Source organism: Sceloporus undulatus, chromosome 3 (assembly GCF_019175285.1).
Source record: "Sceloporus undulatus isolate JIND9_A2432 ecotype Alabama chromosome 3, SceUnd_v1.1, whole genome shotgun sequence".
In the NCBI taxonomy this organism is placed as follows: Eukaryota; Metazoa; Chordata; class Lepidosauria; order Squamata; family Phrynosomatidae; genus Sceloporus; species Sceloporus undulatus.
The window spans coordinates 200,362,936-200,375,560 of NC_056524.1; the positions used below are offsets into that span (position 1 = coordinate 200,362,936).

Genomic DNA, 12,625 nt, shown 5'->3' on the forward strand with positions numbered 1-12,625 from the left:
CTATGGAGAGAGGAATGAACTATAAAGAATCTTGCCTTTTCAGTCATCTGGATTAAGTAACCTATGCACTTTTCCTTTCTACAGTGAAAAAATTAAGATTCCCAATTGAAAACCAGATTTTTTTCTGGAACATCAAGGAGTGACCATATAACACCAATACTGAAGTCACTCCACTGGCTGCCTATTAGTTTCCAGGCACTGTACAAGGTGTTGATTATCACCTTTAAAGCCCTACATGGCTTGGGCCCAACTTATTTATGGAATCTCCTACTTCCATACAATCTGCACCGTGCTCTCAGGTCCTCTGGGAAGAATTTATTGCACCCTTTAAAGACAAGGTTAGTTGCTACCTCCCAGAGGACTTTTTCTGCAACCCCTCCCAGCCTGTGGAGTGGCCTTCCAGATGAAATCCATCAAATCACCGGCTTGGATGCTTTTAAGAAAGCAGTTATGACGGACCTCTTCCAGCAGGCCTTTCCGGAATAAAGTCCTCGGCCATATAATCACCACACAACGACCACTCCCATACACTATGGACATCTATGTATTATGTTATGACTCTGCCCACGACTATTTGATTTTATACTTAATGTCTTGTGTAGTTTTAATTGCAAATTGTTTAATTCTTTTTTAAGGGGGGATATTGTGTATATGATACTACTGTATGATTTTCTATGCTGTTAGCCGCTTTGATTGTTTTTACAAAAAGTGGGATTTAAATAATTTTTTTAATTTTTTTAATTTTATTTATTTAAAACTATTTGAGCCGCCAAACAATAGTTTAATGCTGCACACTGCTAATAGTTAAACTTAATATCGGCTGCATTAAGGCAGCATGGATTCTTTAGCATTCTCCCTTACAGGGAATGAAACAGTGTACTAGTACTAAATAAGCCTGCTAAACAATGAGGTCTGTCCACCATTTGTTTATTGTGATGTCCAAATGCATTCTGGCTTCCAACTAACCAGAGAAGCCAGAATCATGTAGGCGTTACAATTCTGACTTGTTTGTGAAGAGATAAGCCAGAGTGCCTAGCTCAGACATCACACTTAAATAAGCAAAAACGGAAGGTTCTGGTTTAGCTGCTTTTTCTTCCAATGGGAGCAATCAAGCAGGATGCAATAGAATGTTACTTAATTCTAAAGAACTTATCTTGCCATCTGAGTACACCCACTGAATGTTGGGGTTGTTCACATTGCGTTATAAACCAGTATGCAAACTGGTTTAAAAGAGAGTTGTTCACACTTGCACACCTTTAAATACTCTTGTCATCTGTATGACAAAGATGTGCAGTCAGTGGGGGTGGGGGTGGGGGTTAGGGCGTCGTTTTTTCTCTTTCCTCAGAAATAAAACCACAACAGACTCTGCTCCAGAGTTGGCTCAAACAAAACTCTCACACATATTTCATTTATACCTCTCATTTAAACCCATGGGGGTTTCTTGGCTGAGAGAGTGTGACTTCCCTCAAAGCTAAGCTATCCCCGGGGGTTACTTGGCAAGGTTTCTTCAGAGGGGCTTGTGTCATTGCCATCCTCTGAGGCTCACAGAGTATGACTACCCCCCAAGGCTAACCTATCCCAGGGTATCTTGGCAAGGTTTCTTCAGAGGGCTTGCCAACGCCATCCTGCGAAGCTGAGAGAGTGTGACTCCCCTCCCAAGGCTAACCTATCCCAGGTTTTCTTGGCAATGTTTCTTCAGAGGGGCTTGCCATCACCATACTCCAAGGCTGACGGGGGGAGGGATTCCACCACACAGTGTGATGTAGATGTGCATCATTAAAAAACCCAAGAACAATCAAAATGGTGGCTCCATTTTAAATTGATACAAATAGTAATGTGAATTTAATCAGGATTAAATTGACACAGAGAGATTCAATCGTGGTAAACATAATGGGAAATTTGATTCAGTATTGCATCATCGAATCTCCCTGGATCTACTCATTACAAAAACGCTAGTGTGAATGAGCCCTTAGTGTACTATCCCCTTGCATACTGTCAAGGATTAAATACAGTACATTGTAATTTTTTTTTCATAGTAGGATCAAATAATTATCAACAAAATGAGTCAACAATGATCTGAATTCTTACTGAACCATCTATTTCAGACCACACTGTGGAAGATGCCTTATCAGTCTTACAGCAGAGGTTTATCAAGGGGTCAAATGCACATATGAAAACACCATTCTTTGTTATAAGAACTCTACTTAGCTACATACATAACAAATTAGCTAGATCAAAATGTTGCGAAGCAACAGAAGGTAAGCCTGTAAAAATATGCACAGATGAGTTTCAGAGAATCATTTATACCTATTTGCATTTAGGTTGGCTCAGTCATTATACATTATTGACAATGCTGCCTGAGAGGTATGTTACAATGAATTTTAAATTGCAAGTAAGCACCATCTGTTCACTTAACACTGTCCCCACCTAATATTCCTTGTTAACATGTCATTATCACAATGTCAGAATCCTGAAAAGTTCAGGCTGCATTTCAAAAATGAATCCATATGTTAGTAAGCAATGCCAAATGAAAATAGCTAAAAAATACATTTTACCACTTTTTCATGATATGATTTCCTGACTATCAACAACCCAAAACTACTTAACTGTGTTTAAAAGGAAAGAAACTATTTTCTGCATTATGCTACATATCCCCCTACTCCCAATCCTAATTTCCTTTTAATCCAGTTTTCACACTCTTTTTGAGACAAATTTCAGCAGCCTAGTGTAAATGCAAATCCAACAGGTAATTCTTGTTAACACTAAGGTTCTAGCTAAAACTAACAAATCATGATAAAACATCTGTTCCACAGGTTTTCCTGTAGTTGTTAAAAATGTAAAACACCAGAATGAAAGGACATATATAAAAATACAATATTTTCAGTTACTATGTTAAGATAGCTATTATGATAGAATATTGGTTGAGATGTCTTGATATCATGCTTCACGAAAGTAAATTAACATGATCCCACCCCCAAACTATACTTTGTTGCTGTTGTGTGTTTTGTTTCCAACTGATGACAACCCTAAGGCAAACCTATCATGAGGTTTTCTCAACAAGTTCCTTCAGAGGGGGTGTGTCTTTGTCACCTTTTGGGGCTAAGGCAGTGGGTTTACATGGCTGAGCCGGGTTTCAAAACCTGGTCTCCAGAGTCCTAGTCTAGTGCTCAAACCACTACACCATGCTGGCTCTCAAGTCTATACTAAATGATGGGTTACAAGAGGGAGGTGGAGCTTCAAAATATAGATTTTTGATGTGTCTTTGTGTTTTTTTCTTCTTTTGAACTTACAACTATAGTGCTCTCCATCACACACAGGGCCCCAAGAACTATTTTTAAAGTGTAGGAGCTCAACACTGCCAAGCAGGTTTTTATTATTTTTGTTTATTTGCAGTGGAAGAGCAAATTATGTTTCCCATAAAGCAGAATGCATACTTAGAAGTCTCGCCATGTATTCAGTGTAGCTCACTCTCAAATCAGTGTAAATAGGACAGACTTCATGCATTATTATTGTTAGAAAACAGGCATGACAAAAACATATTTTTGTTAATATTTCTTAGTGCTCAATCCTTTAGTACACTTCTGATGGATAATGCCTGAGGAGGTTCAACTATGTAGGCATCATGTTAATCCATTTTTTCCAGACAATTTCAAGTGTGGCTCAGGCCCCTAACATGCCTCACTGTTCCTAGTTTCATGTTCACTCATATTTATTATAGGCAAGCAAAATGTGAGAAGCAATGAACAAAGCAGAAGCATATGTAATACAATCCACTTCTACAATATGTTAGGTTGACTTGGTACTAAACCTAGCTAAAACTTTCTGCCTGGACACTAATTAAATAAGTTTACTTCCATTAGAGGCCTAAATTGTTTTGACAATTCCAACTAAACTAAAGTAAGTGAATTAGAAGAACTTGCATATATATTGATTTATGAAATCATAATTTATTCAAGGGTTTTACTTTGTACTAACAACAGGATTCTATGGCAATAGTTCTCACATATTTTCAATTTGCTAACACTGTAATCAAATTCAAGGGTTTTCCCTCCTCAAATTCTCTGATGCTTTACTGTTATCCATGACTTATCAAAAATAATTGCTAGTGGCTCAGTATGTTCATTAGTTAATTCCCGTAAGATGTAGAGAAGCATATACAATGGGGCAACTGATTAAAGTAGTTTAAGGTTTATTTTGTTTGTGTCAGTATTTCAGATATTTTAAGTATTCCCCTGCTTCTTATCAACCTTACAAATGACATTTTTCTTCTTAAGTTCCTGTGAAGGCTTGTGAGTTTGCTTATTAAAAGTTCAAAGATGACTCTAAGATTCCTAAACAATTATATTTCTTTCTAACAGACCTAGCAATATTTTTCTTTTTTAAATCTCATCTTTCTGTATTGATTTGCAAGATTTCAAAACATGACTTATATTTAGAAATATTTTTCAAACAATTATCTCTTTTATTATTAATCCAGATATAAATTAACCCTGTCGCTGTCTATGCAACTTCACTGTTCCCTCATTTGTGTATCACAATTAAGCTTGAAGTCGTATCAAACAGTCTGCCCCTTTGCACTGGTTTGAGGGCAGGGACAGAGTATTATGTTTGGATGCCGCAAACTCTGATGCCACCCCCAAACCAGTGCCACACCACCCACCCAACCACATGGTGAACAGCTTTACAGTGCTCCAGGGGTGCGGCGTTTATATGCCACACACCACAGGAGTGCAGCAAAGCCATGCTGGTGGCAGAAAAGCCAAGTTGGGGGCCTTGAGTGCGGTTGCCACAGCCCCAATCCAACATTCAAAGGGGCATCATCAAGCCACCCCTTCAGGGTAGTCTGTTTCGGCCCATAGTTTCTCATTTTCCCCACATCAAGAAACTATCATTACCAGCTACAAGTCAGGATCTTAAAACTACTTCAAATCATGGTTTAGGATCCTAGCACGTTTCAGCATATTTAACTGAAGCACTGAGAAGAAAAGAAAGGGTGTGATAAGCAGGACTGCCAAAGGATTATTCATATCTTGCCTTATTAAGGTAATATTTCAAGAAAAGAACAACCAACAAATTGGCAAATTCACAGAAAGTGAAACATACAGACATTGTAAAATAAAACTCAGAAAGAAATTAAAGTCTCCATCACTTCCTGCCCAATTCTGCATATGAAGAAAGACATAAGGTTGGGCACATACCTGTCACCAGTTCCCTCTGCCAATCCCTCCCATTGCCCTCCCTAAAGCCTAAAATAAGTTGCAGTGATAGGAGGCTGCCATATAACCATTCTCATGTATTGGTGTTACAATGAATCTATTCCTTTGCTTAAGTGTAGAACAAGAATGGATGATTGAGAAGAATCCACTTTAATGCACTTTCTATTTTTTCTGTGTATCCTGCATTTTAGCATTCCTGAACTGTCTAGAATTTCAGCTCCATTGCTTTCCCAATAAAAATAATATATGATGTGAGGCAAGTCCAAAGTATAATTTCTGTTCATTAACCAGCTGTCCTTGCCTAACAGGCCTTAGATGATATATGCATGTAATGTAATATTCTTGGTCTAGTCCTTCCCGTTCTTTATTTCCTATCTAGACATTTTAGCATTGTTTTTCTAAGCATCATATATGAAAAAATATGTAAACTGTTATTTAGAACTTTACAATCATTCCATTTACAATCAAGCGTTTCTGACATTTGTTTGCTTTTAGAAAGAAACTTCATTTTAACTATAAATGTTTTTTATCAACTAAAAAAATACCCACAGTATTCTGATGTGCTTGCAAGGATTTGTCTTATCTCAAGTAATTTTTACTCTCCTGTCAAAAGCTCTACTGTATGCCACTGATAACACATAAATAAAAACAATCGCTTTTGATAATAATCTCAATGTTTCTTCCCAAGTAAACATGTAGCAGGGGTGGGATATAGATTATATAGATTTTCTTTTTAAATTGAAAGAAATAATGTGGTAGTTAAAATCCCTCCCTCATATATATATATATATATATATATATATATATATATATATATATATTGAAGCCAGGAAAAACATAACAATTTTGTTTAAAAAGTCAACTTTTTGTGGGAATGTACACTATTATTTGAAAGTAAATCATCCATGATTAACCTGATTAAGATCCCAGACCCCCTCCTTTTTTGCAGATCTTCAAATGTATCACATCAGACTCTACTGCTATACCTTATAAATTAAGAATACACATTCATTTGGTATTATATCATGACTGTAAATGTAGCAGATGGAACCAATAAAGCCTTTTAGGTTATAAACACATGTACTGTGGAATAAATCTTGCTGAACTCTATGGAGGTTACTTCTAAAAAGCATTTATATGGGATTACACTCTATGTATCTTCAGTTCAGTAAAAGAGTGAGAATTCCAGACTAAGGGTGGATACAGACAGCCCAAAGTGGGCTTCTTAAATCCGCCTCTTTTAGGCTGGATCAGGGACAGGGCAAACAGATGTCCAGACCCAATCCAACCAGATTCTGCCCCAAAAAGGAACAGATGAGATCCACTCCTTTTTGAGGCAGAAAGAAGCTGCCCCTTCTCCTGAAAAGCCAGTTTTTCCCTTGGAAAAGCCGGTTCTGGAGAAAGTGGAATCTAAGTGCCATGCCCCCAAGCAGGAGTGAAGCCAGCTCATGTGTAATCGCCGGTCCGGCTACCATCCCACTTGGAGGCATGGCACACCTAAACACCATGCCTCCAAGCCAGCCCCAAGTAGGCTCAAATGGGCTGTCTGTTCAGCCCCTAAATCAGAGACCGGTTCTAGCTGAAGCCCAACAATCTTAACAAACCCAAATTTGTTGTATATGACTATTATGAATATTTCCTCAATTATAATTTGTCATACTTGGTCTCAGAACAGACAAGTCAGTAGGCCCCATTCTATGATAAAATGTGGATCTAATCCTACGTTTAAGTTCAAGGACCTTAAGTTTCAGTTTAATAACAATAAACTTAATATTTCTACTCTCTACAACTCTGCCTCAAAGACATTTTACTATATATCTATAATGCCTGAAGCTAATCAGTATGGGGTACAAACACATCAGAAGTATGAAGTCGGAGGCTTTCATGGCTGGCATCCATGTTTTGGGGGGTGGGTGGGCTATGTGACCATGTTCTAGAAATTGTTTTCTTCCTGCCATTTCGCCAGCATCTGTGGCTGGCATGTTCAGAGAATGCTTTGCCTGAAAAAAGTTGGGTTGTATATATACTGTGTGAGCCTGGGAATGCAGGAGTGATTTGCATGTGTATTGTTCTGTGCTGATGGCAGGCCTCAGGCTGGGAGGCTACTGCAAAAGAGGATTAGTGTCTGCTAATTGGTGATCAATGGCCCGTTAGGGGCGGTGCTTCCGCACCCCCCTAATCCTAGTGCGCGCTCTGCACGCACAAAATGGCAGCGGCCGTTCCACATGGCCGCCGCCATGACAACGTCACGACCACGCGGCCTCTATACATTTCGGAGCTCCTTCCTGGTTTGCGCCGCTGGGCGCAGCCTTCACATGGCTGTGCTCAGCGACGCAAGGGAGAATGGGGCCAAGCGGCCCCTTTCTCCTCCTCCCCGCCGCTGCAGGGTGTCCTTGGGGCTTGCAGCCACAAGGACACCCCTTTCCAGGCTGCGGGGAAGGGGCCTTTCGCTGCTTCCCCGCAGCCCAGAAAGCGGCGGATCGAAACCTCAGCGGCTGCCGGTTTAGCTGCTGAGGCCCCGATACACCGGGGAAAGGGGCGGTCTGTAACCCACCATTATGTGCTGGGAAAGCCCCTAACTCTGAATGATTTTCCATTTGCATTTGCTAAGTTAAAGTGAACAAAATTTGGCTACCAGTCCAGAGGAATAGCAAAATAAGGAATCAGCAAATGCAAATGGAAAATCATTCAAAGTCAGGGGCTTTCCCAGCAGATAATGATCACCAATTAGCAGACATTAATCCTCTTTTGCATTAGCCTCCCAGCTTGAGTCCAGCCATCAGCAACAGAACAATACACATGCAAATTACTCCTGCATTCCCAGGCTCACACAGTATATATACATCCAACTTTTTCCAAGCAAAGCATTCTCTGAAGATGCCAGCCACAGATGCTGGCAAAACGTCAGGAAGAAACTTTTCTGGAACATGGCCACATATCCCGAAAAACCCACAAAAAAACATCAGAAGTGATTTGTTGAACTTTTGAGATATGTTAATAGTGCCCAGCGTTCTATGAGGAAATGAAGTGGTACTGAGTTTTTATTATACTTTCCTAGGAAAAAGATAGTGACTGCTTGTTATTTACAATTTCACTATCCATAATAGTTCAAGCAAGTTAGAAGGAGCTTTGCCTAAGATGAGAAGGCTGATATGATAACCCATAATTCCAAAATGGATAGATAAGAAGAACTCTTCAAATAATCTTGGTTGATTGTGAATGTCATCGAAGTCTTACATTATTTGCTTGACTGGTAAGGGAAATTGAAAAATACAGTGGTTGTATTAGTTCCATTATTTCTCTTCAAATTATATTAAATGTCTTTGCAATTAATATATGAAGAAGTTTAGTATGTATTTCAAACATCTGATTGCAATGCGACATTTACATTTGATGGCACCAAAGAACAAGCTAATGGTTACAAAGCAGTGTCATTAATGAAACAGCCACAAACTCATATATACTCACCACACTGCAGTTGCTATTTGCTGAAATGCACTTCTTGTCATCACACCACTGACAGCCATTTGTATTGGCAGTACAGCTGGCACAGTCTGCATATCTGTAACATCTGTCATCTAGTGCAGCTATAATACAAATGAAAGGCAAAGCAAAGCATCAAGATGAGAGACAAAAGATGTCATACTTTTTAATACACACATTTTTAGCCACCTGCTGGAAACAAAATTCATCACTTACTCATGACCTTCATCCTAAGATAAAATTTGTTAACATGAAGCTAAACACATTAACCACATTTTATTCATACTCTGTCATATATTAACACTGAAGTATTTCTATCACAAGACTTGCCCCTTTACTCTTCTTGAAACAAAATGTGAAAAATCTGTGTCTAAATGTACTAGTGGTATTTTTCATTCTGAAATCTTTTTTGTTAATTAAATAAGAGCTATCCCCCATCCCTTAAATTTACAAAGAAATGTATAGTGAAAGAAATGAAAGTGGCTTTATAGTTTGTGGCTGGCTAGATCTTCTCTTTATTTACTATAGTCATATTATTATTCCATAAAGCTTTTAGAAATTGACTGGGATGGTCTTTCAATGGTGTTCGGTGCTGCTTTTGTCTTTCACGAAATTTTAATGGCTTTGCAAAGTATTTAATTGCTTTTAAAATGACTTTTTAGAATAATACATTTTATTGATGATTTTGTAGTTTTCAAAATTGCCTTAAGTCACATTATTGAGGAAAAGGCGGACTATAAATGAATAAAATAAATATACAAAACTTGGCCTAAGTCATTTGGCCTAAGGCATCTGATGAGTTCATGTCTCAAAAGGAATGTTGAACAGCACACCAATCCAGGCAAAGTTCAATCTTCCATCTGCCATTCCTTCTTTCATCATAGAGCCACAGGAGCATAAAACATGATTTCAAAAAACTTTCAACATGAAGTTGACAGATGTTTGCCTTGTGAATGGCTCCGTGTTTTGCTACAGGTTGAGTTTCCCTTATCTGAAATGCTTGTGACCAGAAATGTTTTGTATTTGGGATTTTTATTTTATTTTGAAATTCCTGTATAGTCAGCCCTTGGCATCCACAGGGGATACATTCTGGTGCCCCCACAGATACCCCAAATCTGCACATATGCAAGTTCTGTTGTCTCCAATGACAGCACATGGATGCAACCATGCCTCCATTGAGGATAACTGTGTTGCCACTGGGACCACTTTTGTGAGCCCATGAGAGCAAGAGGACTAGGACCAGCAAGCAGCACTGGGCTGGCCAGGTAGGTGCCTGATACACCAAGGAACGCTTCACCGGGCACCAGAGGGTGCAGGCAGGTGAGGGTGCCTACCTGGAGAGGGGCACGAGGTGCCCACACTGCCCTTGTCACAGGACTGCTGGTCAACCCAGTTGCAGGTCTGCCTCACTGTCCTGTGCCCCCCAGAGCAGGTGGTACCAACTTTGCTCCTGCCAGCCAGGCAAGGGGTGCCCAGGGAGCAGAATACTGTACAATGTGTTTAATCATTTGTGAATGAAACAAGGAACTTTATTGCACAGGGCTCCAGCATGGACTGAGAACAGTCCAAAAGGAGCCTGGCACAGAATGGAATGAGTGGGGGACGCATTTTACCGCACACACAAGTCCGTCACTTGTTCCATTCCACTCTGTTCCACTCCCAATCCGTCCCCAGAGGGGGCAGTTTTTGAGAACTGTTTAGAACAGTTCTCAAAAATCGCCCCCTCTGGAACAGATGGGGAGCAGATGGGGAACGGAATGGAACAAGTGAGGGACTTGTGTGTGCAGTAAAATGCAGCCCCCACTCGTCCCTCATCCGTTCTGTTCCGTTCTGAGAGCAGTCCTGTGCGATAAAGTTCAATGTTTGAGTACATTGAAACATCAGAAAGAAAAGATGTCATTAGCTCAGTCACCCATAAAAAAAGTTTTTGTTTTTGGAATGTTTCAGATTTCGAATTCTGGATAAGGGGGACTCAACTTGTATTAACAGCATGTGCAATGAAAACTTGATAGGGAAAGCTCAGGGATCCAAACAAACAAAAGACAGCAGCTCTGTATACAATATGACATTTGTAAGATAAGTGGCCCTAGGGTTATGATAGGTGATAAATGGGGAGGGTGTGAACCTCACAACAGTTTAAGGGGGAAAAATGAAGGGCAGTACCCTCTCAGAAGATTCTCTACCAGTACTGTAGCATATGATGCACAATTTTAAGTACAGATATGAAAACAATCAACATGTTTATCTACATTTGAGATTTACTGCTTATCTCATAATGTCTGTAAGTGTGAAAACAATCTCTTCCAGCAGCCTATCCAAATGATTTTCAATCATGAACTTTAAAATTATGCATTGATTTAATATTGTTTTTAATAATCATCTGATCACAGAATTGTCTAGAATCACTGAGTTTGAAGAGACCACAAGGACCATCCAGTACAACTCCTTGACATTCAGAAACAGAGAATCAAAACACCTCTCACAAATGGCCATCCAGCCTCTGTTTAAAAACTTCCAAAGAAGGAGACTCCACCAAACTCCAAGGCAATGCATTCCACTGCCGAACAGCTCTTACTATCAGGAATCTTGTCATGGCCAGCCAAGAACAGCTCTCGGAGGATGAGCCTCCTCCAGAGCAAGAGCTAATTGAGGCTACACCAGGTGATAATCCTGCTCTGCCAGGTCCTAGCTGTGCTCTCTCAGCTCCAGAGGAGGAGGCCCAACCAGGTCCTAGTGCTAGGGAGATGCCTCCTGTGGTGTAACTGCCTAGTGGTGACTCTGGGGAGGAAGCTTGCCTGGATGTGCCTACTTACAAACAGAGAAGGACTGAGAGTGCTTGCAGGCGCAGATCCAGGAGGACTGCAGAGAGGCAATTAGCCAACCAGCCTCAGGTGGCACGGTGGAGAGTTTTCCTTACTTAAGTTGTAGAGAGGCCTCCACTCAGTTCCAGAGTTTATTGCATGATCCTTTGGTGTGATTGCTGCTGGCACTGGCTCCTTGTATCTTGACTCTTTGTTGCTTTGACCTCAGAATGGACTGGACCCTTGTTATCTTCTGGCTGCCTTGACCCTGGACTGATTGACTACTCTGACTCCTGGTATCCTGACTTCGGCTTGGCTTTCGGACTGCTCTGACTTCTGGTATCCTGACTTTGGCTTGGCTTTTCGGACTGTTCTTACGCTTACTCCCTGCAAGGTCTGTGTTCTGCTTCCACTTGCTGGGCTAAGCCATTATTATCGGTGTATGTCTGTGTGTGCTGGCTGCAGTCCAGGACAAATCTCTTCCAAATGTTTAAGTGGGATTTGTTTTCCTGCAGTTTGAATATTTTGCTTTGGGTCCTAATCTCTAGGACCCAAGCTTGCTCCATCCTCAATATGACAACCTTTCAATTATTTAACTATTTAAACATGACTTTCATACAACTGCTTAACCTCCTCTTCTCCAGGCTAAAAATAACCAGCTCCCTAAGCAACTTTTCATAGGGCACGGGTTCCAAAATTTCACCATTTTGGTCACCCTGCTCTGGAAACATTTCAGCTTAGCAATATCTTTCTTGAATTGTGGTACCAAGAAATGGACAAAAAATCATTTTGTTAATTTTGGTCCAGCTCTCTAATCTACAACAGTCATTTTGAATTCTGATCCTGTCCTCAGAGGCATTAGTTACCAATCATAAGGCTTATCTCTTTCAACAAGCCTACCCTCCCAATTCCATCTAAGATTCTACATCCCCTATTGTTTCTGCAGTTTGGTTTTAATAGATTGCGATGTTTAACAGTTTTTTATCCGGTGCTTTTACTGTCGTTTGAATTTAATTCTATTTTAATATGTATTTTATGATGTAGACTCTTTTTACTGTTTTTACTGTTTGATTAACGACATGTACACTGCTTTGATCATTGGAAAAGCAGTTTATAAATAAACAT

General features: G+C 40.0%; 1 protein-coding gene across 2 annotated transcripts in view; it reads right to left on the reverse strand.

Moving 5' to 3' along the window:
- ATRNL1 (attractin like 1) overlaps positions 1 to 12,625 on the reverse strand; it is a 693,411-nt gene that overhangs the window by 529,110 nt on the left and 151,676 nt on the right. For both annotated transcript variants that reach the window (XM_042457618.1, XM_042457619.1), the window contains exon 13: positions 8,685 to 8,803. In XM_042457618.1, the coding sequence (XP_042313552.1) occupies positions 8,685 to 8,803 (119 nt within the window). The remainder of the gene's footprint in view (positions 1 to 8,684; positions 8,804 to 12,625) is intronic.